General features: G+C 38.7%; 1 protein-coding gene across 1 annotated transcript; it reads left to right on the plus strand.

Moving 5' to 3' along the window:
• LOC121381983 (uncharacterized protein KIAA2026-like) lies at window positions 1-27046 on the plus strand. Its single transcript, XM_041511434.1, has 14 exons — window positions 1-655; window positions 9529-9697; window positions 11235-11299; window positions 12251-12468; window positions 13371-13531; window positions 14601-14709; window positions 15542-15587; window positions 16026-16117; window positions 16378-16572; window positions 17805-17891; window positions 18503-20062; window positions 20942-21052; window positions 21624-21794; window positions 22370-27046. The coding sequence occupies exons 1-14, from the start codon at window positions 247-249 to the stop codon at window positions 26990-26992; spliced, it is 8016 nt and encodes a 2671-aa protein (XP_041367368.1). The 5' UTR covers window positions 1-246; the 3' UTR covers window positions 26993-27046.
• The last annotated feature ends 475 nt before the right edge of the window (window positions 27047-27521 follow it).

The following is a 27521-nucleotide window of genomic DNA, read 5'->3' on the forward strand; positions in this document are numbered from 1 at the left end:
ATGTGACACAAAATTAGACAAAAATGAAAAAATACGTATCAGGTCTACATGTTTGTCTAATCAGGTTTCTGGAACCAGATGATAACTTTCCTAAAGTGTGGCGATAATGTGACCGATTCCAGTTTTAATTTAATAGGCTATTTCAGGAAATACTGTCAATATTTTTGTTTATTTTACCGATATGATAAATAATTATTAATATGTTGGTCAGGAACAGTAGTTACAAGACACGTAATTGATTCTTGAATGAGGTCAAATGTGTCCAGTACTGTAATGTATGGAATGGAAGTTACAGGTGATAACGTGTCAAGTGTGGACATCAAACACGAAATCGATGACTTGTCTCCAAAACACACAAAAAGCTCATCATGGGATGACAGGCTGGCACCAGAAATGGAGTACCCCAGCACCCAGATGTCCCTAGACGTCTTGGAGAGTCGAGATGCTACCCCAGAGCATGAACGAGATATTGAGGTCAAGGAAGAGAGAACTCCAATGAGCTATGAACTTCAACAAGGAGAACGCATTTTGCGCGAACTCATGTCGGACACGAACAAACATTTCAACTGGCCCTTCATAGACGCAGTCGATGCATCGATTCCCGAATTGTCAGATTATTATGAACGAGTCAAGTCTCCCATGTGGTTAAGGAAGAGTAAGTATTAATCTGACATAAACGTGGGAACCGTTATTCCTCTGTGAGAAATTGACCAGTTACATCAGAATATTCATCAATTCCAAGGGAATTCCCTTAAATTTTGGGAAACCCCCACCTGTACTATTTTTGTACATGTTGAATAAACATGTTAATGTCCTTTCAAGTTCCATCCAATTCTTTATTGTGTAGTATAAACCTTGCATGTATACGTTGTATAAATGCTGTGCGTATTTATTATGCATTTAACAAAATACAGTAACTGTACATACCAGATTGTTTACAGCAAAACACTTTTTTTCTTAAAATTCTCAAATATGTCCAAGTATGTGAAGGATGTTCAGTGAATTATTTTAATTATTTCAAGTTTTTATATTTTTAACTTGTGCCACTACTATGCACAAACCAGCCATATTCATCTGATCTTACGCATGTATTTAAACCTTTAAAGATAAATCTTTTATAAAAACGTTCATGGTCACCAGGTTTAGTCTTTGATGGAATATTTCTATAGCTGTATACATCTTTCTATATACACTAGTAATGGAAATACATTGGATATAAATACAGATTCCCAAAAACCTATATGGTTGTTATAAAAGATACAAGACATCACAGATTAGCAAAACTATTTCTTCTTATTAATAATATGTACATACACACACATTTATATATAAGCTTGAAATATATTTTTGTTGTTAAATTATTTTGTCCATTTCGAATTATGTGTTCTGTCTATAAAATATATTTGTATTAGTTTACATAAACTTGAACATGGCTTCTAGATTTACAAAATGTATGTCAGCTGAAGAGGGAGATAGAGCTCAAAAACACTAACATTGGGGGTTGGGGTGGGGTTAGGATATTCATATTTACAAAATAGACTTAATTGCAACATTTGACAAAAAATTATTTCACTAGTCGTCGGGCATGACAATAGTATACTGTGTCAAAAAAGAAATGCATAGGCGAAATATTCATGGAATTATCTCTTTAATACAAAGTGGCATAATTTCGTTATGTATGATCGTATCACATTAAAGTTTGACATGAGTATGTGACAATGTTCTTGCTATGGACTGACGACAGTGGAGGCGTTTTCGTCACCAAACAGCGTCGCATGAGGGTGCTGAAATCAGTACCTTGTGTGGCCACCAGCAGCAGCAATCACTGCACAACATCTCCTTGGCATAGACTAAATGAGTCTCAGAATCCAGGCATGTGAAATCCTAGCCCATTCTTCCTGCAGTGCATGTGACAGTTGTGGAAGCGTCTGAGGCTCCATGTCACGCTGGCGTACATGTCTGTCCAGTTCGCCCCATAGATGTTCAATGGGGTTGAGATCTGGCCATCTTGATGGCCATGGCAGTACATTATGTTCTCATTCTGTAGAAAATCCATTGTTACACGTGCCGTATGTGGCCTGGCATTGTCCTGCTGAAAGAGTTCTCTCTGTCGATGCAAAATGGGAAGCATGTGCCGGCGAAGAATTTCATGCCAGTAGCGTACAGCTGTCAGGTTGCCTTATACGAACCCAAGTTCACTTCTTCCGGTGTATGAGATGGCTCCCCACATCATGACACTCCCTCCACTGAATCTGTCAACTTGGGCGACGCAATTGTTGGCAAAACGTTCATTGCAGCGTCTGTAAACATGTTGTCATCCATCACGTCACTGTAGAAGGAACCGTGACTCGTTGCTGAACCATACTCGCCACCAGTTTCTCAAGTTCCACCCCTGTACGATGTTGACGTTGCAGGACGGGGCCAGCATACAATCTCATAGCCCGTAAACCAGCTTCTCGAAGTCAGTTCCGAATGGTTTGTGCAGACACCCTTCTCAAACCAGGTATGCGTCCAGCAGTGTTTGTTGCTGTGGCAGTTCAGTGACGCAAGTGCAGAACCCGGATGTAGCAATCTTATGCTGCAGTTGTTATGCAAGGTCTTCCACTTCTGAGCCGGTCTTCAGCTGATTGAAATTGCTAGTACCTGTCCCAGAGACCTGAAATGGTGCTCTGATGGACGTTCATGTGGCGTGCGACTACTGACTGCGATTCACCTAACTGGAGGCGGCCTATTGCAATGTTTCGATTCGGCAGGCTTAGTCTTGGCATCTTGTAACTCGTCTACGTTGAAATGGAAATGAGGCATCATTGTGAGCATTGCAGCTTTAAATACTCAACACTACCCCAATCTTTTCCCCGAGTTTCACATGCATTCACCAAAATCTGACCATTTCATGCTGATTTCCTGCAATTGTCGCACAACATGCGTTAAATTTGTTTTAGGGTGCATTTGGGCATGTTGTCCCATTCCAGGAACATTAACAAACATGGTCATTCAGCAACATTGTAAAAAAAACCCCGATATTTTGTGAAATCAAACACTTTTCTTCTTTCCCTATCACCTATGCATTTCTTTTTTGACAGAATATAGTTATTTACTAGCCCAGCATTGAATATCACTAGCCATGGGAGTGAGACTACTATAATCTAGAAGCCCTGTTGAAAAAGAAGCTAATGATATAACAGTAGTTCCTTCATCTAATACATTAATTTAAAAAAGAATTAAGTTCTCTTACTTTATTCTTTATAGTATCAAACTGAAGAATGAAGGCTAGAGACTATATTGTACATGTATGCTCATGTTTTAAAATATGCCATATATATTTTCATTTGTACTTGTCTCGTTTACAAATATCGGTGTTAGATATTGTAGTTACATAAAATAGTTACTTAACATACATGGTAGGTCAGTTAATATATATGCTGTGCATATTCGTTTTTGTTATTTTATGCAGGGTTAGAAATTAACAATGTCTGGACACCTGGGGCCCCGAGTTTACAACCAGGCAACCATTTTTGTTAAGAACAGAAGCCCTACCAATTTTTTTTTATTTTTTTTATTTATTCCCCCCCCCCCCCCCAAAAAAAAAAAATATATATATAGAGGGGATTCATCACGAGTATTTTTAATATGGAAAATATCAACCGAATCTATGTTAATCGGTATTTGTCGAGGCTCTGCCGAGACTAATACCGATTAACTAGACAAGGTTGATATTTTACATATTAAAAAACATGAATAGCGAATTCTATTTATCCTATAACACTTCTAAAATAACATTCTAATTAATTTTTTAGTAAATCACAGTACAAAAGTCGCTGCAATCAATAATATGACGTCATCATGATTAGCACAGATTAGTTTGACGTCACGCATTTTAAACAAATCTTTGAAAACGTTACGCTCAGGTACACAGGTCTTGTTGGCTTGTAAGCAAATGACCCATCCACAGCAACACATTACCTAGAGACCTTGTAAATTTGCATACCATTATTAACCGGGTTAATAAATAGAGGTTATTACCAGAGTGTTTTTCGGTATCGTCAATATCATATATTAGGAATAAAAATTGTATTATGCTCGCATAATACAATATTTTTATTCCTAATACTGTAAATCATGAAATTAATGCGAGCAAGTAATTAATTCGAAAAATGCGGTGAACACATCAACGCAATAATAACTTGACGCATTTTGTTTAGACTCATTCCCAATACAAAAAATGTGCAGGATTTTACTATAATACTTCTCAATAAAATAAAACTTTTTTAATATAAAAATGAAACAAAATACAAAACCAATTTTTCTTAAACGTCTTTTTGTGAATACTTCAAGAATCTTTCTTTCATTTCGATGTTGCCATTCTGTTTTCACTTCCCTGGAATATCATAGCGGTTATATAATACAGTGATGTTCCAAATGTTGTGCCCTGTAATAACGACCCGTTTACCTTTTATTCCTACTGGTGGATTAATTAGAAGCAATCACCACATAAAAGTGCGAGGCATACCCTTAACAATAAGGTGTAGTTATACTAATTACACTACTTTAAGTAATTAGGGCTTCTTGGTCGACCCACCATGCGATTAGCTTAAGGTTATGTAGTAGCTGTGAAAACAACTACTGACTTCTTTTAACATGAAAGATGAAGCCCAAACAATATAATAACAACACGACTGGTTTTTATGTGATGTGGACTTTTAGCTGACGCATTAATAAAAATACGCATTTTTGTTCACTCATGTACGGACGCAATAATATCATGACGTATTAATTACATGATTTACAGTATATGATATTGACGATACTGAAATACACAAGGGTAATAATCTCTTTATCATATAAGCTCAAGCATAATACAACATGTTTTTGTAAACTGTACATGCAACTTTAATTCCAGTCCGCCATTACCAGATATTCAAATGACGTAAGAATATGTGGCGTGGTGTATTTTTGAATGGAAATGACGTCAAACTCGAATGACATCATTTTGGATGTCTTTACATCAAAATAAAGTTATGCCTAATGTTTTTTGTTTTCTGAATGCTGGACAGCTTTCAGTGTCAAATTGCCATTGAAATGTTTTTATTTGATGACTGTGAATGCATACGTCAATCATGGAGTGTCACCCAAGTACATTTGCTTAAATGTCAATAAACCTAGTGCCGAGTCCTCGACTAATTTACATCTAATTTGCAAAGTTATCAAATTCTTAAAGTATGTGATCTGAAAAATATCACATACTTTGATTGCACTTAAAATGTAAGACATTATATGATAAAGTAAATTATCACATGGGTTTATGACATGGATATCATGGGTAAGTTATAGGATAAATATATATATATATATATATATATATATATATATATATATATATATATATATATATATATATATATATATATATATATATAATTGTCTCTCACGCAAAACATTCAAAATAATATTTATTAAAAGGAAATCAGCATTTAGTGTAAATTAGAAGTAGATTTTATATGTTTATCAGTGGACACAAATCTTAACATTTAAATTTTTAATTTTTTTTTTAATGCAGACCTTGCTTTTTAAGGTGCGCTGGTGTGATCGCGCTCGTACAGCACACATAATTTCAATCTGACCAGTGTGAAAAACAGCGCACGTTATACTCAACAAATGGCACACGTAAAATATTAGTAGTATATTTATTTCCACTGTTTACAAAAATCAAGTTTTCATAGCTCATTTAGCTGATAGGAAGATCCTTTTATTAAAACAATAATAATTAAAAATATGGCAGTGGCTTCCATGCAGTCATTAAACTGGTATTTCTCTTTGTTGAACAAATAGGGAAATACTGGTTTAATAGACAGTTTTGTAGATGTACCAGACAAAATCCAATCGGAGCTACATTGCCTATTTTATTTATTTTGGAGAGTGATTTTTCACTTGCCTTAGCATATTGAGGTGTGCGATTTTCCCCTCGCCTATAATTTTAAAAAACCAAAGACTGTTAATGTACATAACACTTTCTGTTAATGTACATAAAAGTTAAAACTTTCTGTTAATGTACATAAAACTTTCTGTTAATGATCATCAATACATATTGCCTGATGGGGCAGGACGTAGCCCAGTTGGCTGGAGGGGCAGGACATAGGACGTAGCCCAGTTGGCTGGAAGGGCAGGACATAGCCCAGTTGGCTGGAGGGGTAGGACATAGGACATAGCCCAGTTGGCTGGTGGGGTAGGACATAGCCCAGTTGGCTGGAGGGGCAGGACATAGGACGTAGCCCAGTTGGCTGGAGGGGCAGGACATAGGACGTAGCCCAGTTGGCTGGAAGGGCAGGACGTAGACCAGTTGGCTGGAAGGGCAGGACGTAGCCCAGTCGGCTAGAGGGGCAGGACATAGGACGTAGCCCAGTTGGCTGGAGGGGTATGACATAGCCCAGTTGGCTGGAGGGGCAGGACATAGCCCAGTTGCCTGGACGGGCAGGACATAGCCCAGTCGGCTGGAGGGGCAGGACATAGGATGTAGCCCAGTTGGCTGGAAGGGCAGGACGTAGCCCAGTTGGCTGGAGGGGTAGGACGTAGCCAGTTGGCTGGAGGGGCAGGACGTAGCCCAGTTGGCTGGAGGGGCAAGACGTAGCCCAGTTGGCTGGAGGGGCAGGACATAGCCCAGTTGGCTGGAGGGGCAGGACATAGCCCAGTTGGCTGCAGGGGCAGGACATAGGACGTAGCCCAGTTGGCTGGAAGGGCAGGACGTAGCCAGTTGGCTGGAGGGGCAGGACGTAGCCCAGTTGGCTGGAGGGGCAGGACATAGGATGTAGCCCAGTTGGCTGGAAGGGCAGGACGTAGCCCAGTTGGCTGGAGGGGCAGGACATAGGACGTAGCCAGTTGGCTGGAGGGGCAGGACGTAGCCCAGTTGGCTGGAGGGGCAGGACGTAGCCCAGTTGGCTGGAGGGGCAAGACGTAGCCCAGTTGGCTGGAGGGGCAGGACGTAGCCCAGTTGGCTGGAGGGGCAGGACATAGCCCAGTTGGCTGGAGGGGCAGGACATAGCCCAGTTGGCTGCAGGGGCAGGACATAGGACGTAGCCCAGTTGGCTGGGGGGGGGGGGCAGGACATAGCCCAGTTGGCTGGAGGGGCAGGACGTAGCCCAGTTGGCTGGAGGGGCAGGACATAGGACATAGCCCAGTTGGCTGGAGGGGCAGGACATAGCCCAGTTGGCTGCAGGGGCAGGACATAGGACGTAGCCCAGTTGGCTGGGGGGGGAGGGGCAGGACATAGCCCAGTTGGCTGGAAGGGCAGGACGTAGCCCAGTTGGCTGGAAGGGCAGGACGTAGCCCAGTTGGCTGGAGGGGCAGGACATAGCCCAGTTGGCTGGAGGGGCAGGACATAGCCCAGTTGGCTGGAAGGGCAGGACGTAGCCCAGTTGGCTGGAGGGGCAGGACATAGCGCAGTTGGCTGGAGGGGCAGGACATAGGACATAGCCCAGTTGCCTGGAGGGTGGGTCCATTGAGCTATTTCGCATTTCAACCAATGCATCACGATTGGTATATCAAAGGCCATGGAATGTGCTGTCCTGTCTGTGGGATGGTGCATATAAAGATCCTTTGCTGCTAATGGAAAAATATAGTGGATTTCATCTCTAATAATATATGTCAAAATTAGCAAATGTTTGACATTAGTAACTGATAATAAATAAATCAATGTGCCATAATGGTATCGTTAAAAACAAAACCAGTAGAACATATTAGAAATATTAAGTAGCAGGTGACAGTGTTTCAAAATCATAGGTAACCGAAGTCAGTTCACGTGAGTTATACTTGGGTAACTGAATGTTTGGTTGCGTGAACATAGTTTTCGTAACCGACAAGTTAGGCCTACCTAATCTTAAAACACTTGAACTTCGGTTCTGTGCTACATGGGTAATTCAAAAACATAAACTGATTTTCACTTCATTTCTGGTATATGGTACTTTTAATTTTAGAATGTAATTGTTCACCACATAACCGATTTGCGGTTCTTGATATTTTAAAGTTGCATAACCGACACACGAACAGAGCAACTATGAAAATATTGTGCCCTGAAGTAGAATAGATTTAATTGTAAAATATATACATACATAATCATAGTGAATAAAGAACAGTTATAATTAAAAACAAATTAATCAAATGTGCTCTATGCTAGTTGATGTGATGATAGATTATAAAACTCATAATCGATTATTGTGAAAAAAAAGTTCACTATAATTGTTTCTCCAGTTTTTCCAGTTTAGATGATGGAATTGATCTTAATATGTTGGGGTTGGAGATTGGTTTCATGTGTACATTAGCAATTTGTAGAGTATCAGGGCTCATACTCGAAAGAGCTCAAGTTGTTTAGCCAATTTGTTTTACCCATATATGTAGAGTATGTCCTTAAATATTACCCAAAAGTGTCTAATTTAAAGAACACTTTATTAACCAAATACAAAATTACTAGCAGGCCAAAGGATTTTAAATTTCATGGGAAACACTTTTTTGGTTCAGTGCCTTGGGATCATAGAAACCACTGGAAACTGTTTTTAGGTTCTGTTGAATAGTCATACTCGATATAATAATCATGGGGAAAAAAAGTTCAGGTCCGTGAAGTCTAAGGGCCTGTTGTAGGCACTTTGTATAAATGTTACCAGTTGGCTAATTTGGCAACAGACATGGTGAGCCCTGGACAGGGTTTCTGTCAGAGGGTAAAACGAGTATGGCGCCATAACCATATATTTTGGCAAATTTAATTTTTTTAAGTTAACTTTTTGATAAAATTAATTACTTGTATCATTACTGTGTGATTTTCTTAACCCTAATCCTAAACTTAACCCATTAACCTTCTGGGGGAGGCCCCCATAACAACTTGTTGACTATGGAAGCATTCAATTCCATAGCGCCATACCCAAAAATTTCTTTCTGGCAGAAACACTGCTATCCAGTAGTTCAAAAACCTTGTAATTCAAAGTCTTCTTTATATAATCGAAAGTTGATCGGTTGGTGCAAACTGATTATTACCAATGTTCGACGATTGAATTTCCAACTGATTACCATCACTAGCCAAATACAAATGACTTCACCAAACAAAATACTCACCAGTTACTAATTAAGCTAACTCAAATTACAATCTTGAAGGACATCTTATGAAATATTTTTTGCCATCTTCTTTCCGTGCATTAGTTGTTATTTATTACCCATATGGTTAAAAATATCTTGGTACATATCAAAGTGATACATCCCACTAGAAGCCAAGTGGGACGTAACACTTCGTGACGTCATCGATTGGCACACTATACCCTTACAGGAACGTCAACCAAACGAGTTGAATAATATAAATTAAGATCGATTGTGGGTAATAAATTGCATATTAAACTCGCTACCATTTCATATCATGTTTATGTCCCTTAAGAAATAATTTTCAGTCACTCTCTAAAGCTCGTGACAACTAAAAATTATTTCACTTGGGACATAAATATGATATGAAAGTGAAGCTTGTTTAATATCCTATAAACTTGCGATGTTTTTCAGTGCAAGAGAAGTTTGACCTACGACAGTATGATACAATTACAGAATTTGTGGCCGACTTCCGCCAGATGTTGGAGAACTGTTTTCGGTACAATGGGCCAGATCACTACGTGTCGAAACGGGCCCAGCGTCTGGAAACGATGCTGGAACAGAAACTGGCTCTTCTTTCAAGGTTAATGTCTCAACATCAGGCATAGAATCAGTGTTCGACAAATGTTTTTTAAAGTCACTAGGCCTCACGGTAGCCTTGGCTAGTGCCCTTCAGTTGATCATTTCCACTAGCCCAGGCCAAACATTCACTACCTGGGACTGAGGGCTAGTGAATTTGGTGAACTCTAGGAATTTGGAGATTTTAGTTTTTTAGGATTCCATCAGTGTCATCAAATAGTTTAATATTGATATTTCGGATTCCATCAGTATTATCAAATAGTTTAATATTGATATTTCGGATTCCATCAGTGTCATCAAATAGTTTAATATTGATATTTCGGATTCCATCAGTGTCATCAAATAGTTTAATATTGATATTTCGGGATTCCATTAGTGTCATCAAATAGTTTAATATTGATATTTCGGATTCCATCAGTGTCATCAAATAGTTTAATATTGATATTTCGGATTCCATCAGTGTCATCAAATAGTTTAATATTGATATTTCGGGATTCCATCAGTGTCATCAAATAGTTTAATATTGATATTTCGGGATTCCATCAGTTTCATCAAATAGTTTAATATTGATATTTCGGGATTCCATCAGTTTCATCAAATAGTTTAATATTGATATTTCGGGATTCTTTCTTTCTCATAATCTTATGCTTCTGACCCAAAATATGGGATTCGTGAAAGCATGAAATCCTGCTAAATTCACAGCCTGTTGTATAACACAAAATTGAGCAGGACTAGCTCTGCAACTTGGCAAATTAGCTAGCTGCATATTTTAAAGACAGTTGTCACATTTTATTTTAATTTAGTGAAAGCATATTATGTAAAGATTTATATTTTTGTGGAAAAAACACTGGGTTTCTGCAATTTATAGACAAGGACTTTACTCATGCGCTGTTTTAAATCAAAGATATATGTATCCCAGGTTGCCTTGCAACTTATAGAACTTAACAGATTTAAAATTTCAATTACCTTTTGACGCCACATGTTTTTACTTACAATTTTTAATCTGTTGCTATTTTAACAATATTTGGCCTATGAGCCTACAATTTTCACTGAATGTGGCACATAACCATATAGCAGTGAGTGAATTATTAAAATTACACTTTTTAGCCAATTCCATATTCAGTAGAGTTAACATTTTGTTTTGGCCACCTGATATACATCTCCCTTAATATTAATTGAACAAAATGGGAGCTTATGTTGTTTTGTTTCAGATATACCCTACTTCTAAACATAGATTTTTCATGTTAACTTTCGTGGAAATGTGCTTATGTTTAAATAAGAGTATAGTAGTATGAGAAATGCTGATATTCAGATTAAATTTCATAAATATACTGACCTAATAAAATAAACGATATGACTAGTCTTGTCCTGTACCTCACAAATGGCAGGCTTGGCAGTACTGTACTTAATTTATGTTTTGAAAACACTTTGAAATTTGACCTAACTAGTGACGTACTATTAATATTAACTATATTAAGTTGTGCACAGTAAACCTGCCTTCTGTTCCTCAGTTTAATATTGAATCTTGTTTTAATTTGCAGAGACTTGAGGGAGAAGACAACAATTGAAGCAACCAGTGGGTCATCAAATAACAGTTCTAACAGAGGTACATGTCAATATATAACTCTAGTGTTTTTTCGGGTGGGACACAGCCCAGGGGAAAAGCATTTTCCTAATGCGAGTTCGGTCTGGGATCGATCCCCGTTAGTGGGCTATTGGGCTGTTTCACGTTCCAGCCAGTGCACCACGACTGGTATATCAGAGGCTGTGAGATGATGCGTATAAAGTATCCCTTGCTACTAATGGAAAAATGTAGCAGGTTTCCTCTCTAAGACTACATGTCAAAATTACCAAATGTTTGACATTTGAAAGCCAGTGATTAATAAATCAATGTGCTCTAGTGGTGTCAAACAAAATAAACTTAACTTTTGGTGTGTGTTTTTTTTAGACTGGACCTGGGTGGTTCTTCGTTCAAATTTGTAAAAATGGTCTCATACAGATATTCCGATCTGAGTGATGAATTGGGCAGTTGTTTGTGGATCCCCAGAGATTCTGATGTAGGTCTGTTCCATGCAGCCAGAAGTGGCTTCTCTCTGAGTTGTGTAGTAGACTGACCCGGGTTCATCCATGTGCAGTTTTTGCTGGGACTATAATTGTTTAATAACTTTAGTAATATTTACTTTGTTAATTTTAGCTTCTGTAATAATTTTAGTGATACGGCTTACTCTTTAATTAACTAAATACATAAGAATAACTAATTTTTATACTGGTTGGCTAAAAACTATGGTATGTGGTATTTAGATTCGCCACCACCACATTCTTTAAGAACATATTTCAGTTTAAAAAAATATTTTACTAAAGCAACATCATTTCCAGGGTAAATATTTTTCTGAATTTACAAAAATAAATATCCAATATCTTTAATGTTTTCATAGTACATTTATGTATGATTAGTCCCAAAATTTAATGTAAATGTAAATGTCTGTATTCCAATATAGTGATTACTACAGGTACCGTTCAGCTGTGGTAATGATATTTTAAGTTCTGTTTGTTTTAGGTATTAGAAGGAGGGGGTTTAAGTCGATCATTCCGCACGATTCGTCGAACCTTCTGAACCAGCTACGCGAAGAGGAAGTGCGTCGGGTGAAGGAGTTACGACTGAATCAGATCGCCGAGAGGAAGGCTGTGAACGAGGCCTGGCTCAATGATCTACAGGGCTGGGAGGATGAGCTGTTGTCAGACCCGTATCGCACACACATGAAAGCCATGTGGGAGGTATATCTCATTTTATTTTCATATGAATTTATTTTCTTGATCATGATTAGGGTCAGTAGTGGTGAGAGAGAAGTCAGTATATAGTGACCTTATGCATCACCACTGAGACTCTGGGTGAGAGCAGGTACCGGGGTGTGAACCCGTTATCTTCCAGCCTTAAGTTTGATGGCTTAACCACTACACCACCAAGGCCGGTTGGAGGTAAATGAGAATGTTGTTCATTTTGTAAACATCTTCTACAGAGATGCTACCTTAAGCAGTATCTGTGCCATTTAAATTGCTATGTTGGGGGGGGGGGGGGGGGGGGGGGGGGGTTAATCCATTTTTATATTCCATTGATGAATGAAGTGAATTGGCTAACAAGCTGTAGGCCTATATAAATGCCCCCACAAGATGACATTACATAATATAATTGTTAATATATAAGGTAAGATAAGATCAAATATAATATTAAACAGTATATAAACAGGCATTGAATTCTGTCTCATCTGGCACACGTTATATACCAATACATAACAAGTCCAATCTTAAATCTGATTTACCAATCTACTTTCATTTAAATATATTCGGAGGTGAAGTTTTTACAAAGTCTTTATAATCATTGTAATTCACTCTGCATATAACACAGAATTTGATTGACTAATCATACCTATTTGTGACAGTAAAACCAGCATTAATGTTTCAGAAATTTGCAGGATTCCCCAAGAGCCTATTTACATAATCATATGCTATTTTCCGCTGTTTAGTTGAACATACTTACTTTTAAAATACCAATGTTGAACGTCCCCAGTAAAACTCAATTTGTGACTGTACAACCATCAATAATGTCCACAAATGGTATAATACAACATAGTTATCCCCTAATTGACTAGTTTTGAAAGTATGTTTTGTTTTATTTTCAGCTTCCACAGATCGGTCTGTTTCTGTTCCTGTGTCAGACTCCACTGAACCTACTGGAAGTGACTCAGTTTGAGCTGGAGCGATGTTTCGCCATGGTCAAGCAGTCGTCCACCCTGCAGTGGATGATGACGTCACTTCTCAGTACACCGTTTCAGAGAACCAAGTGAGTAGGCTAATTGTTCTGTTTTCTTATACTACTATTTAAGAGGAAAATGTGAGATTTGTGATATCACAAACATGTGCTGAACATCAGTTTACAGACATCATCTGATTAGCTGATCCATGGTGATAACTTGCATGCTAAATCCAAACTGGATCCACTGAAATTAACACTACAGATAATGTTTTCTTCTGATGACATACAAATTATATGCAAATGCATGTACTGTAAAGAACTTAGTTGTACAAGCTTGGTTTTGTTTTTTAAAGTCTGGTGTTTGAAGATGGGTAAGAAATGAAAGGCAAACCTCATATCTGCCAGATAACATGTATTTTACAGTTAAAAATGTCTTCAACTTCGTTGTCATAGATACATTCTAAAAAAACTCATACGGAAAATCGTGTTTAGTGACACTTATAAAGTATTTTGTATTTCACACACTGCTGATCAAACTTGTCAATATACTAAATGTTTACTGATCTCATATTTATATTTCAATTAAATAATGACTACATCAAAAATCATTTCATATTGTCAGACATTGACTGGGAACATATAGGCAGCACATTCAACACTACAGACATTCAATCCCACATTACAACATGGTATGAAATACAGCCATTACTATTCTAGTAGTAAATTAAATTTGGTGTTCCCTTATTTCTTTCCATCAGTATACTTTTTATACTTCAGGGATTTTCCCAGGATATATCACCATCGTCCCATGGAAAATTAGTGCAAGTAAATCACACTTGGGGAAATGTTTTCAGGCCACTGAATGATGCGGTACAGCACTGTTAAATTAATTTATAAGAACAGAAATAATTTAATTTGAATTTTTTGTACAGAAATTGGGCATTTTTAGTGCCACTTTCTTTGGGGAAGGGGCCTATGTTCAGACCAAAGAAAGCCGGAATAAATCCCTGTACTTCTAGCTTTTGATGAAAGAAAGGAAGATTACTTCTCAAAAACATTTTGAATTATGTTTTAGATTTGATTTAATGGAACATATTTAATTTTATAGTTTTTCTGGCCTTATCAGTTAATAACACTAAGTCTTGCTTTTTTCCAGAATTGACAAGAAAACCCTTATGCCATATTCTGTATGGAATGAAAAACTCATGGCAAGGATGTCCCTTTGGTATAAAGCTTTAGATGACGCCAAGGGAGACATTTATGTGGTGAGTGTCAAAAAGTTGTCTTAAATTTAATTTCGACTTGATGCTATTACGTTTTTTTTCACATTTGTTCTAGATTTCCGTTTTGGTCTTTAATCTTTTTATTTGGTGATTTTAATTTTTGAAGAAATGCTTCAAATATATATATGCTGCTTTTTCAAAAACATGTATGTGCTCACTTTATTTATTTGTGAAGTTTTTATTACCGTATATTGCCGTGTATTAGCCGACATTTGAAGTCTAGAAACACTTTCCAAAAGAAGAGAGTCGGCTTATACACGGAGGCAACAAACTGGAGCATAAAATTTCGATCTAAAATACTCCCGACCGTGACTTACAAATTTTGATCAGACCCATAGCCTTTCACAGATCAATGATTTTACTTTTTGCTGTCCAGTGAATAAATTAATTACTTATGTGCAGTGATATGTTGTTACAGCTTGAATTATTTATTTTCCTGTTATGCTTTATCAATTCTAAATTATTTTTCACGGCATGGTAGATGTTAGCATTGCCACATTGATGATTGATTGCGATCGCGATTACCGTGTTTGTAATAATTAAAGGAAAAACAGATGTAATGAACAAGAAAAGCACATGTCGATACAACATACAGCTGGACAAAAGATGACTTCGGCTTATACACAAGGCAGATGATTTTGTACTAGATATTTAGGGTCAAACTAAGAGGTCGGCTTATCCAAGGAGTCGGCTAATACACGGCAATATACGGTATATAAATATTTTTTTTAACTTCATCTGTTTAAAAAATATTGTATTTGGTTTGTTAAGATTCTTTGTCATTAAAGATTTTTTCTTTTTATTTTCTTTTTAGGCATCCAGCAAGCTTGGAATTGATACATTTTACTTTGATGTTGTTGGTGAGTTCATAGTCTTACTTACAGTGTCAAACAAATAGCATGTTAATGATACTATGTGTCTAAAATTTAATATGTTGAGTAGATGTATATCTAATATTGATAATGTTGTGTTGTTTAACAACATCACTGGAGCACATTGATTTATTAATCATCAGCTAACGGATATGAAACATTTGGTGACACATAGTCAGAGAAAACCTGTTGCATTTTTCTATTAGCAGCAAGTTGGTACTGCATGTGCATAATTTTCACTCAATTTATAGTTGACGTGTTAAAAATTTATATACAGTGATATTAAATTTATGGTCTAATAAACTATTGACCCTCAACTTGTGTTGAGTAATATATTAACTAAAATGTGTATAATTTAATATTTTTCAGAAATTTTATATATTCAGTGATGTAAAAAAAAAACCTAAATTATTTATGACATTTCAGGGAAAAAGAATCCTATTTTGAAAAAGAAATTCCATGAGCTTAGTTTCTACCGCAAAGTGTGGATTATGAAGACTCTCTGTGATCACTGCCTGGTAACTAGACTTGTGTGCTCATACTTTCTCGACATTTGGTTCTGTTTTAGTTTATAACTTTCTTTTTGACCATTCAATTTGCAATGAAAAATAGGAGGTGAACAAATCTGTTTTGGACTTTTTCATTTGTGTAAAAAGTAGCTTTCATTATTATGTCCATATAATAATCTCTGGTTTGTGCATTATGTATTTAGCCACAGTTATCAAAATATTTGAATTATTAATATGATTCTGTAAGTGAATTTCTTCTGTTTCTTCAGGAAGTTCAGGAGTCGCTGCGTGATGCGATCGAGTTCCAGCCTCCAGCTGACCAGCACGAGTATGTGTTAGGCTGGGATGCTAAGGGATATTCGTACCTGCACTTTCCCCAGTTCTGTGGCGCCGATGTCCGAATCTACAGACAGGCACCACTGCCTGAACCAGATGAAGAAGACTGCATAGAAACAAGGGCACAGGTACTTTGAAAAAGAAGTTTATAGTTTTAAGAAACAAATTACAGTTTAAGATTGTCAAGCAGACAACCAAGTGTTCCATCAGCTACTCCGAGAATTAGCTATGCCACTCGGCAAATTCGCCATTGGTACATTTTAAACACAATTGGTAAATTTTATTTTAATTTGTGAAAAACAATTCATGTAATAATTGATATTTTTGTTGGAAAATAAAGGTGGGTTTCAACCATTTTTAAAAGTTTAACAGATGTGTGGTAAATAGAAGGAATCACATACCAGTTGTTTTGTCATCTTATTTATTGCATAAGTTTATAGTGTGCACTAATATTATACCACGAGACTGTGTAGCGGTCGAGTAGTATACATTTTGTGCATTATAAACAAATGCAATAAATAACAAAGCAAAAACAACTGGTATATGGTTCTGTATTTATTACATACCGCCTTTCTAAATTATGATTGATAAAAGTGAATTAAATAACACAGCTAGCTTCATCCGGAAAGTTGGTTGAATTTTATGGAATTGACGGAATGCTTAGAGTCCTGGCTAGGGACATGACATCACTCGGGTGAACACGTAATATGCATGCGAGATTTTGTATCACACATATGTTCAATCAGATGGGTTATTTTATTGCACGGTCAGAATTGTCTTTTAAATTATTACTATAATAGTAAGATTAAATGGGGGTGTAATAAAATTAGTTTTCTCACCCGGAGTTATCCCTGATTGCTTTACTGTAACAGTTAAGTCATTTTATAACCAGTACAGAGCTCCCGAGGTGTTGAATGTTACTGACGGAATAGCTCTTTGTTATTGGTGAACATGATGTAAGTTCTCCTCCAATAACACATTTGAGTTACACTGGATTTATTAATTCAGTATAATTAGATTCATTTCATTTCAACTTATTTTCATGCTTATATCCAATTATGGTTCAAACATGCTGTCCTGGGCACACACATCAGCTATCAGGGCTGTCCGTCCAGGACAGTAGGTTAGTTGTTAGTGGTTAGTGAGAGAGAAGAGGGTGTAGTGGTCTTACACCTATCCATTGAGTCGTTAAAAGTTGCTCTGGGTGGGAGTCGGTACCGGGCTGCGAACTCTGTACCTACCAGCCTTATGTCTGATGGCTTAACCACGACACCACTGAGGCCGGTTAATTACGTTTGTTCAGTTGTAAATGAGGATCAGTTTATTATCTCCTCACTTGAATTGATGTTATATATTTCAGTGCACCAACAAGGAAGACTATGTTCCACCTGTTAAAAAGAAGAAAAGATCATCGGGGAATTTCGGTCGCAGAAAACGTCCTAATCAGGTATCTTACCACTAGCAATTATTTGCCAAAACCCGGGTATTATTCTTCTCAACTTTAACCTCATCACTGGTATTGCAGATAGGATTTGTGTTAATTTAATATGCAACAGGCTTATGCCAAAACAAATAAAAGATATGATTTCATTGGGTTTATGTTAAATATTAATATCTTACAACCAGGTTAATTTTAACCTATTGGGAATGCGTATGATATGCATATGTTAAAGTTATCAGTGTATGTGAAAAAGATTTTTTGAAAATCGGCATCAAGATAGGAAGCATATATTCTTTGAAATTCAATACTCTGTGAACTTTATTTGAAAAAGTGGACGGTGGTGGGAAGGCATATCTCAAAACATGTGTCATTTGTTATAAAGTATAAAGAATATTTTCTGAGCTGGGAATAAACGAATGTTTAGTGACACACCAGCACAGCAGCAAATACAATGGTAACTGGGTGTTAAACAAAGGTAAATAGACGAGTGAATTGATAATCGACATCAATATAAAAAGTTACACATTAACTGAGCTGTAGCAGCCTCTTTGACACATTAGTCAGCCATATTGGAACTATCATCAACACAATTTCTTCTTCTTGTTTTGATTGTTCAGGTGAAAAAGGTAAAGAAAGCCATTCCAGAAGAAGAATGTTCGGACAATGATGAGACTGAAGACACCAGTGAAGTGTGTTCCACAGCTCCATCACGCTCTCTGACTGCTACACCTGAGAAGAAACCCACCCAAGAGGACGAGGACATCAGTGAAGTGTGTTCTGCAGCTCCGTCACGCTCGCTGACTGCCACACCCGAGGTGAACGATGTCGATTCAGACACGTCATCCTTGTCCAGTAATTGGTCTGCTCGGTCCTGTAGAAGGAAATGTGTGCCACGACGGGGACTAGCAAGGAAACTCTTGAAACAGTTTGACAGCACTGAGGTCACAGATGACAGCAATCTGCTAGAAAATTATCAACTTGACACTTCAGACTTGACTCTGCGAAAAAGCGTCAGACAGGAGAATCGTAAAGCAAGTGTAATATGTGATAGAAGAAAGGACGCAAACTTTAATAATGAGGTATCTTGTAAATATGCCCACGTCTCACATTCTGCAGACATTGTAAAGAATGGTGAAACTGTTTCTGGAAAAGACAATAGTGCTGACAAAGTTGAGAGTGACATAAAGCATAATTGTAATCAAAGGGAGATAACCTCTGATGCATGTGATAATGGAGGGAATGTCGACGGTGTGAATGCAAATGATTGTGAGAGAATGGATTGTTCTTCAGATATTAGTGGCAGCAGGGATATTAAGATGAGAGGGGGGCAAGTTTGTGATAAAGGTTTGACTTCACAGATTAGTCATAATGAACAGGCATATAAAACAGATTCTTGTGTTTCCATATTGGAACCCGACAAAAAGACATCTGATGTATCATCAGGGTTACCTGAAAAATCCTTGACTTTGAAAGAAAGAAATGGTGTTGGTTCAGATATTAACAAAAACACCAACCAAAGAGAAAACCATCCAGAGACAAATTCCACTATGAATTATGCATCACATAATTCTTTTAATGGCGACACTTTGAAAACTTTGCCTCAAAGAAAATTAGAGTCAAGTCAAGACGAAACAAATGGAACATGTATGATGAATACAGAAGATTGTTTGTCAAAACCAGAGCTGTCAAATCATAAAGAAGAAAATTTAAAAACTGCAGTGTGCGATATGAAAATGAAGAAAGAATCTTGTGTCGATGAATTCTCGAATGTGTTGGTGGATTCAAGTGTAAAAGTAATGCAAAAGTGTGTAAAACTTGACGTGAAACAGGAGAGGAGCTCCACGGTGAACGGTGTCGTGAGTTGTGAGGTAAAGAAAGAATGTGTGTCTGAAGCACATAATGAAATACAAAAGATGATGAAACAAGAATGTGAGACTGAATCAGATAGTGACGTCCGTTGTCCAGTCAAGCAAGAATGTGAGAGTCCGATGAACGAGGATACACAGAAACAGTTGAAAGTAGAAAGAGTGACTGATTCAAACGAAGATGTCCAACCAAAAGAGTTGAAAGAAGAATGTGCCAGTGGTCTAAATAACGAAGTACGAGAGCAGAAGAAGCAGGATGACGTCACTGAAATGGAAAATGCAGAGGAATGTGAAGATGAAGAAGAAGAAATAGTATGTAATTTTTATCAAAGTTAAAGTTTGTTTTGTTAGTTGACACCACAAGAGCAGATTGACGTATCAGTCATCAGCTGTTGGATGTCAAACATTTGGTCATTTTGACATAGTCTTAGAGGGGAAACCATCTACATTTTTACATTAGTAGCAATGTTTTATATGCAATAAACCACAGATAGGATAGCACATACCACAACCTTTGATACACCAGTCGTTGTGCACTGGCTGAAATGAGAAATAGCCCAATGGGCCCACTGACGGAGATAATATTTATCAAATGAACTAACGTTGACAAGGCTTGAAACTGACAGCAGGCTGGCTACAAATGCCTCTCATCATAATGCTATCATCTTCACAACCAAGTTTTACTTTCCATTTTAATTTCGGCAATGCTTCAGATAAATCTAAAATTCTTGATTTTCAATAAAATGTTAATCTTATGTTTCTATCCAAATTTGTCTCTAGTCTTCCACATTGCTGTTAAACTTTTTTTTCACAAATCTAATTTTGAGACTAAATTTTAGAACTGCTTATCAATTTCTAATATTTATTTCCATCCGGAAATCTGAGAAGCAAAGATTTCACTGCCGAAAGTTAATTTCTTATGCATGCAAAGCTGTCTCAAACTCGCAAAAACCCAATAAACTGCCTAAAACATGAAATTTATTTTTTAAAAGAAGCTAAAAGTTGGAATATAATCTACTTCCCATAAATAAAAAAATACTTTTTTACTTTGTCTTCAAAATATATAAAATTCAGAATATCTTTCAAGTTATATATATGTTTAGATTTTGTTACATTGTTAAAATCCTCTTCAGAAGAACATTAGAGCTGTGATTGTTTATTCCAAGTGTGAATATTCATGGTTTTTTACAGGTCCCTGTTGTTGGACACTTTGAGTTGATAGTGGAGAATGTACAGCAGCTTCGAGAAATGTGTGACAAATTCGCCGAACCAGAACCAGTCAGTGTCAGGAAAGGAAGAAAGGTAATACAGTGAAATCCTCTAAAGCGGACACCCTCGAGACCAAGTAAAAAGTCTGGTTTAGAGAGGTATCCAGTTTAGAGAGGTTCTCTTATGTACAGATATTTAAAAGGGACCGTAAAAAATTTTCGGTTTGAGGGAATTCCGGTTTACAGAGAGGTTTCACTGTATATTGTGTGTGTGTGTGTGTGTGTGTGTGTGTGTGTGTTGGGGGAGCTTTTTGCTGGTTGCTTCTTGGGTTTTCCAAATGCAGATTAGGTCTCTTCTAGATTCGATCACATATGGGGAGATGGGAGGTAGCTTTTTATATACCCACCACAGGGTTGCAATGACCCATATATCACACTGACTCTTGAGTTATTTTAATAAAATTGTTCAAAGTTTTGATGATTTTATCCTTTTCCCCATTGAATTAGGATTAGGATTGAAAAATAAAAGCACAAAATAAATGTCAAGGGTACCGACTTGTTTATTGTGAAGTTACTAACTTGATTAGTACCAAATACCACACCTTTATTAATATAGTTAGGATTGATTAGTAGGATTTTAATACTTCTATGTATTCTCTTTTCAGATGGTTAAACCACCACCAAGAAAACGGTGTGTCATTGAACTGCATGAGCGACTTCTGTTCCTCTTGAACGAACTGGAACCGTGGGAGACGAAGTTGTGTCAGGCAACTCGACGCGCTCGGGTGAAGATGAGAAAAGAGTTTGAGAATTACAAGGAAGAAGAGCCGCAAGAGGTAACGTAATGAAATTAATCATTAAAAGTTGTGCTCTCCTCTATGTTTCAATTAGAGAACCTTGGTACAGTCTGAGGACAATTTCTTTTTGTCTTGTTTTGGTTGATTTTTTAAAACATAAAATTGTATAATGGGATAAAAAAAACATTAAAAATGAATTCACATTGTGTTTCTTGTTTTTATTTTGGGGATACAAATCATTTGATGTTGTGTGTGACACAACAGCTCTTACGAATGTCTTTGGTCTTTGTGTGAAACATTTGATGTTGTGTGTGACTTTTTCTACAGAAATGTGGAAAACTTTAGACAAACACAAATAAGATCTTAATATAATATATATTATTACTTTTCAAAATGAAGAATTCTTGACATATATGGAATTCTCTTAGAAAAAAAGTTGCAAAGCAATAGCTGCTTGTGAAACTGAAAACATATTGTGAATTTTGACCAGTATTTGCTTCTTGCCTGCTGTCAGTTTCGAGTCTTGAATTAGTGTGTTAAACCTGATCTTACTCATATTTGGTTCTACATCTAGTTCTGTGTTTAATTTTACATTAATCCTGATTGTGTTTCAGACCCTTAAGGACTGGGACACGGACAGATCGGACGAGGGACAATCGGACAGTGATGATGATGACAGCAGTGAGATGTCTGAGGTGGAAACCAAAGAAAAGAAAAGTCCCAGAAAGTCGACATCGTTACCACAGAAGACACCAGAAACCTCTCTGCCAGAAGACTACGAGTTTGATGTCAGTTCTCGAGGAAGACTGCGGAAAAGAAGAGTCATTCCAAATAACACAGAAGATCAGTTTTGCAAGAAGCGGAAACTGATAAAGGTATCGGAAGAATCGGTGTTGCCAGTCAACGTACCCAATATACTGATGAAACAGAAGCTGACTTCATCTGTTGGTAATGTTGTACCATCAGGTGAATTCCAGAGCAGCTCAGGATCGGTTCTTGCTCGTAACCTAGCTTCTGCGAGTCAGCTCTTACGAATGTCTTTGGTCAACCCGTCCACAGGAAAAGCTGTTCTGTCTTCATCTACGATTAGAGGGCAAAGATTCCAAGTGTTGGAAAATACATCTGTCACACAGAGTTCTCATCCTGTTATTCAGAGTCTCTTGTCGATCAGGAAATCAACAGCCTCTATGACTGGGGAAGCAGGTGTGAGGAAACTTCAAGTCAGTGGTGAAAACGATCCCGTTACAGCATCTGCTATGCAAGCCAGTGCGCCTGGAGGCAATTATAATTCAATCGGTACTCCGATACATATTGTTACAAAACCAACAGCTACATCACAAAAAACATTGCATTTCAATACGCTACCTTCCGGAGTCCTCCAACAGCTATTGAAGAATAAAGCTATGCGAATTCAAACTGCAGGCGGTGCAACAACGATCTTGCTGACGGCGCCAGTGAAACAGATGTCTCCACCCATACAGCAAGGGCTTCAGCAGCAAACCTTAGAGGCAGCAACTGCAGTGCAGATTGAACACCAGTCTCTGTCAGTCCAGTCTTGTCAAGCTGTCACCAATCTGTCTTTAAATAACCAAAATTCAACTACAGCAATAGATGGAGATGATGGACAAGACCAGATTATTACATTACCTACATCCTCATTTCCATTTAAAGTGCCTGCGTCTGACACTATCACATCATCATCGTCTGCTGCTAATAGTTTGGGCATGCTTTCTGCAAACATGCCCATGCTGTCCCCCAGCAAGCAGAGGTACGCCAACAACATTACTGTCAAAGAACTGCTGGAAACGCGTGTAGCCCATGGAAAGGTGCAGCCATCTGATGTTGGTGGTGACGGTCTGAACATTGATGCAGATCCACCAACAGTTGCAGGTGTTCAAGGCACTGGACAGTCATCTTTTATTGTGAAAAATATAAAACAGTCGGCGATCGACACAGCGATAAAATCTGTGATGGCGTCAGTGAACACGTCCCTCCCAACAGTGAACATCAAAATACCGGCACCTGTCACCCTGCCATCCATCAACCTTCGGAAAAACGTCACGAAAACCATCCAGGCGATGAAGAGTCCCATCACTGTGACGCCAAAGTTGGAGTCTTTGGTCTCGTCGTCGACATCAGCAGGCTCTGACATAACGGCACCTCTGTTGGGGCAGACTGTCCTACCAACATCATCGGCACTAGGATCACAGATGTCGTTCCTTGTTCAGGGAACAGTTGGAGCAGGAGCAGCATCATCTCAGAAGAATGTTATTCTGAAAGGAACTCCACAGACCGTCCTCACCTCACAAGGTGTGGTCCAGGGCTATCTCACACCACAGGGGCTCATTATTCCAGCAAATCAAGTGCAAGCCCCATCTGGACCTAAAGTAACATCAGCGAAACCAGTCCAGTTTCCGGTGTCACCACAACATGTGAATATTTCGTCACCAGAGGCCATTTCAAAAGCATTTGTTGTTCAGTCTGTGGGTCATAAACCCATTGTGGCAGCTCAGACAGCATTATCAAGTCAAAACAAGAAAGGTGAAGCAGTGCTATCTTCTGTTTCTGAATCTGTATTACAGTCTCCTTTAGCATCACCGGCTGTTATGCAGTCCCTTTCGGCAGCTCTTAAATTAAAGTCACAGTCTCAGACGAATAAAAACATCCTGTCTGCTCCACAGAAAGTAAGCACCATTACATCACCAGACGGGAAACGATTCACTTTGACCAATGTTAATCTGGGACAAGTCCAGAAAGCTGGTGTTCCAGATAACAGTATGACCGCTGTTTTAACTGGACTGTCATCGAAGGTATCTCCTCCGGGTACTCCAGCGGCTCAGCTGATGAAGCAGATTGTTGCCGGGCAACAAGGGCAGATGGCAAACATCGTGCTGGGAGCCAGTCCAAAAAGGCAGGGTGTCGTGGTTTCGGGGGATTCTAAACAACTTGGACTGAAGGTGGAGAAAGTCGAGCAGCCGTCAATGATCCCAGCCGTGGTTGTTAACCAACCTGGTGCTACTGGGGCCACACAAAAGAAGATTGTTTTGCCCTTGCAGAACATCAGACAAACCTTGTTACAAGGTGGCATGATTGTGTCCACATCTCCAATGACTTCACCTCCTGCAGGACAAAACATGTTGAATTCTGCAGTAAGACAGATTTTCCCTGCAGATGCACAACCTCAAGTGCCTGTTCCAGGAAAACTAGTCACGACACCAGTAAAACTCTCAACCCCGTGTGTGGCAACTAATAAGGTTAATAAACTTGTATTTCCGTGTGGTCAGCAACTTCAGCAGCTGACCCCAGGTCAGAATCCGGTTTTGTTGACAGCTCAGCACTTGCAGACGTCACCAGTTCAGCAGAGTTCACATAAACCTGGGGTTCTGTCAAAAGGTCAAGTGATCTTACCCCAGAAAGATGGAATTGTTCAACCAACCAGACTGGTCCTCAATCCACAGCTTATGACAGGTCAGATAGCTCCGTTGCCTCTAGGAAAGTTAGCAGTTCCACAAAGTCCTGTACAAAAGGTGATATACAACCTACCACAGAACACGATCCTGCAGCAAGGAATGACTACTGTCCCACAGAGTCCTCTGAACATTGTTGGTGTGTCGCCAAGTCCGTCACTTCCAAACGCCAGTGTCAGATTTCTGTTTCCATCGTTTTCAACTTTGCCTGCTTCTTTGAATCGAAACCTTCAACCCGTGTCCTCTGGGACATCATTATCCAAACCACAGACTGTGAGTTCAAGTAGTGGAATTGTAGGGTCTAACCAGTCCAAACAAGGACTCCCAGACGTGAAACCACATCTGAAACCACCTAATGCCAAAGCAAACCACCCAACTTTGGCAAGTGCTCTCCTTCAAACAAGCAAACAGATTTCACAACCAATCAAGACTGAAATAGATATTGCCACAGTGCAGACCGGAATAGCCAGAAGTCCAGCAGTTTTGCCAGCATGTAGTAATGTTGGCATATCATCCATGAAATTACCTGATCAGTCAGAACATAGTCATAATGCTAAACATGTGGACAGTGTAAGTGTAAAAGATGCTGTACATACCAGTCCACTTAAAAGTGCACCTATAGCAAGTCACGGGCCTGCAAAATCTGACATGCTTCACATGCAATTATCAACTGAATCCTTAGGAAACCAGACCCACAATAACAAAATTGAAAATGCTTTAACATCGATTTCTAATGTCCCAAACATGGCTGCTGTGTCAATGGTTTCTCCAAATGTGCCGAGTACAGGACTTGCTGAATCTTCAGCCACCAAACAACAAAAACTTATGCTGTTTAACATTGGAGGCCAGCTGATGACTGCCCAGGGTGTGCCAGTCACTGTACATCAAGGTGTCCTTAAAGTGTTGCCCCAGGCAACCATTCAGGTGGGCAGTCAGGTTCTAACAGTGCGAGCGCCGTCATCATCATTGGTCCAGACTGTGCCACCTGTAAAAAAGACCAGTGCTACCAGTTTCTCTCCTTCCAGTGGTATTCAGCTGCCAGTACCAACCCATACAGTGTCTTCAAGTGCTGTTAATACTTCTGTGCACAAACTGGGAGACACTTCTCAAGGAATAACCCAACAAAGTGAAAACCTACTCACTGTGAAAGCTGAGATGAATTTTGATGTTGAACAAAATAAAGTTCATTCTTTCTCACCCAATTCTGGAAAATCATTGTGTTCAGCAGTAGTTGTGGGAACGATGTCAGATGTGTTAAATCATCCACAAAAAGGGACGACACAGGAACTTCCCCCTTCTAGGGATGGCAATCGAACTTCATCTGCCTTCCCACCTAAACAGGTGATGCTTGCTGCAAGTCACAAACAAAACACAGTGCCTTCAGATTCAACGTTTTCTCTTGGTATGGTTGATGGAAGTAAAGTTTTGCATCTGCAGTCTACATCAGCAGTAGACCCCGGATCCTACAGGTGTCCTACTAAAACCAGTGTTAGCAGTACTACGATGCACCAGAAAATGGTGTTGGCCAACTCGGGAGGTGCAGCATTTCAGGTTGTACCAACGAGTAAACTGGAATCACTGGCTGCACCAAACATGAACAATATCTCGGAGAAACAGCAGACTGCCACAGTGCCTGGTGGGAGTGTGCTGTGTCTAACTTCGCCGCTGAAGCCAGCTCCCAACACGCCAACAAAAAGTCGAGAGGAAGCTGCTCTGAACTTGCTTAGTCTAGCTGCTGTGGGTGCCAGAAACAACAAGAACCAGTTTTGATGACATACTTGTGAAAACAGGGATTTGTGTTGTGTACCAGAATCATATGACATAGATTTGGGGGGGGGGGGGGGGGGGGGGGGGGGTTTATTCGGTGGGGGTTTTTCATGCCAACAACAGGTCGTTTTGTGAAAGCTGTAGATGAGCATAGTATACTCTGTCAAAAGAGAAACGCATAGGCGAAATATTCATGGAATTATCTCTTTAATACAAAATGGCATAATTTCGTTATTTATGATCGTATCACAGTAAAATTTGACATTAGTATGTGACAATGTTCTTGCTATGGACTGATGGCAGTGGAGGTGTTTTCGTCACCAAACAGCGTCGCACAAGGGCACTGAAATCAGTACCTTGTGTGGCCACCAGCAGCAGCAATCACTGCGCGACATCTCCTTGGCATAGACTGAATGAATCTGAATCCGGGCACGTGGAATGTGACATTTGTAGAAGCATCTGAGGTTCTGGGTCACACTGGCATACACGTCTGTCCAGTTCGTCCCATAGATGTTCAGTGGGGTTGAGGAAC

Source organism: Gigantopelta aegis, chromosome 9, assembly GCF_016097555.1.
Source record: "Gigantopelta aegis isolate Gae_Host chromosome 9, Gae_host_genome, whole genome shotgun sequence".
Lineage (NCBI taxonomy): Eukaryota > Metazoa > Mollusca > Gastropoda > Neomphalida > Peltospiridae > Gigantopelta > Gigantopelta aegis.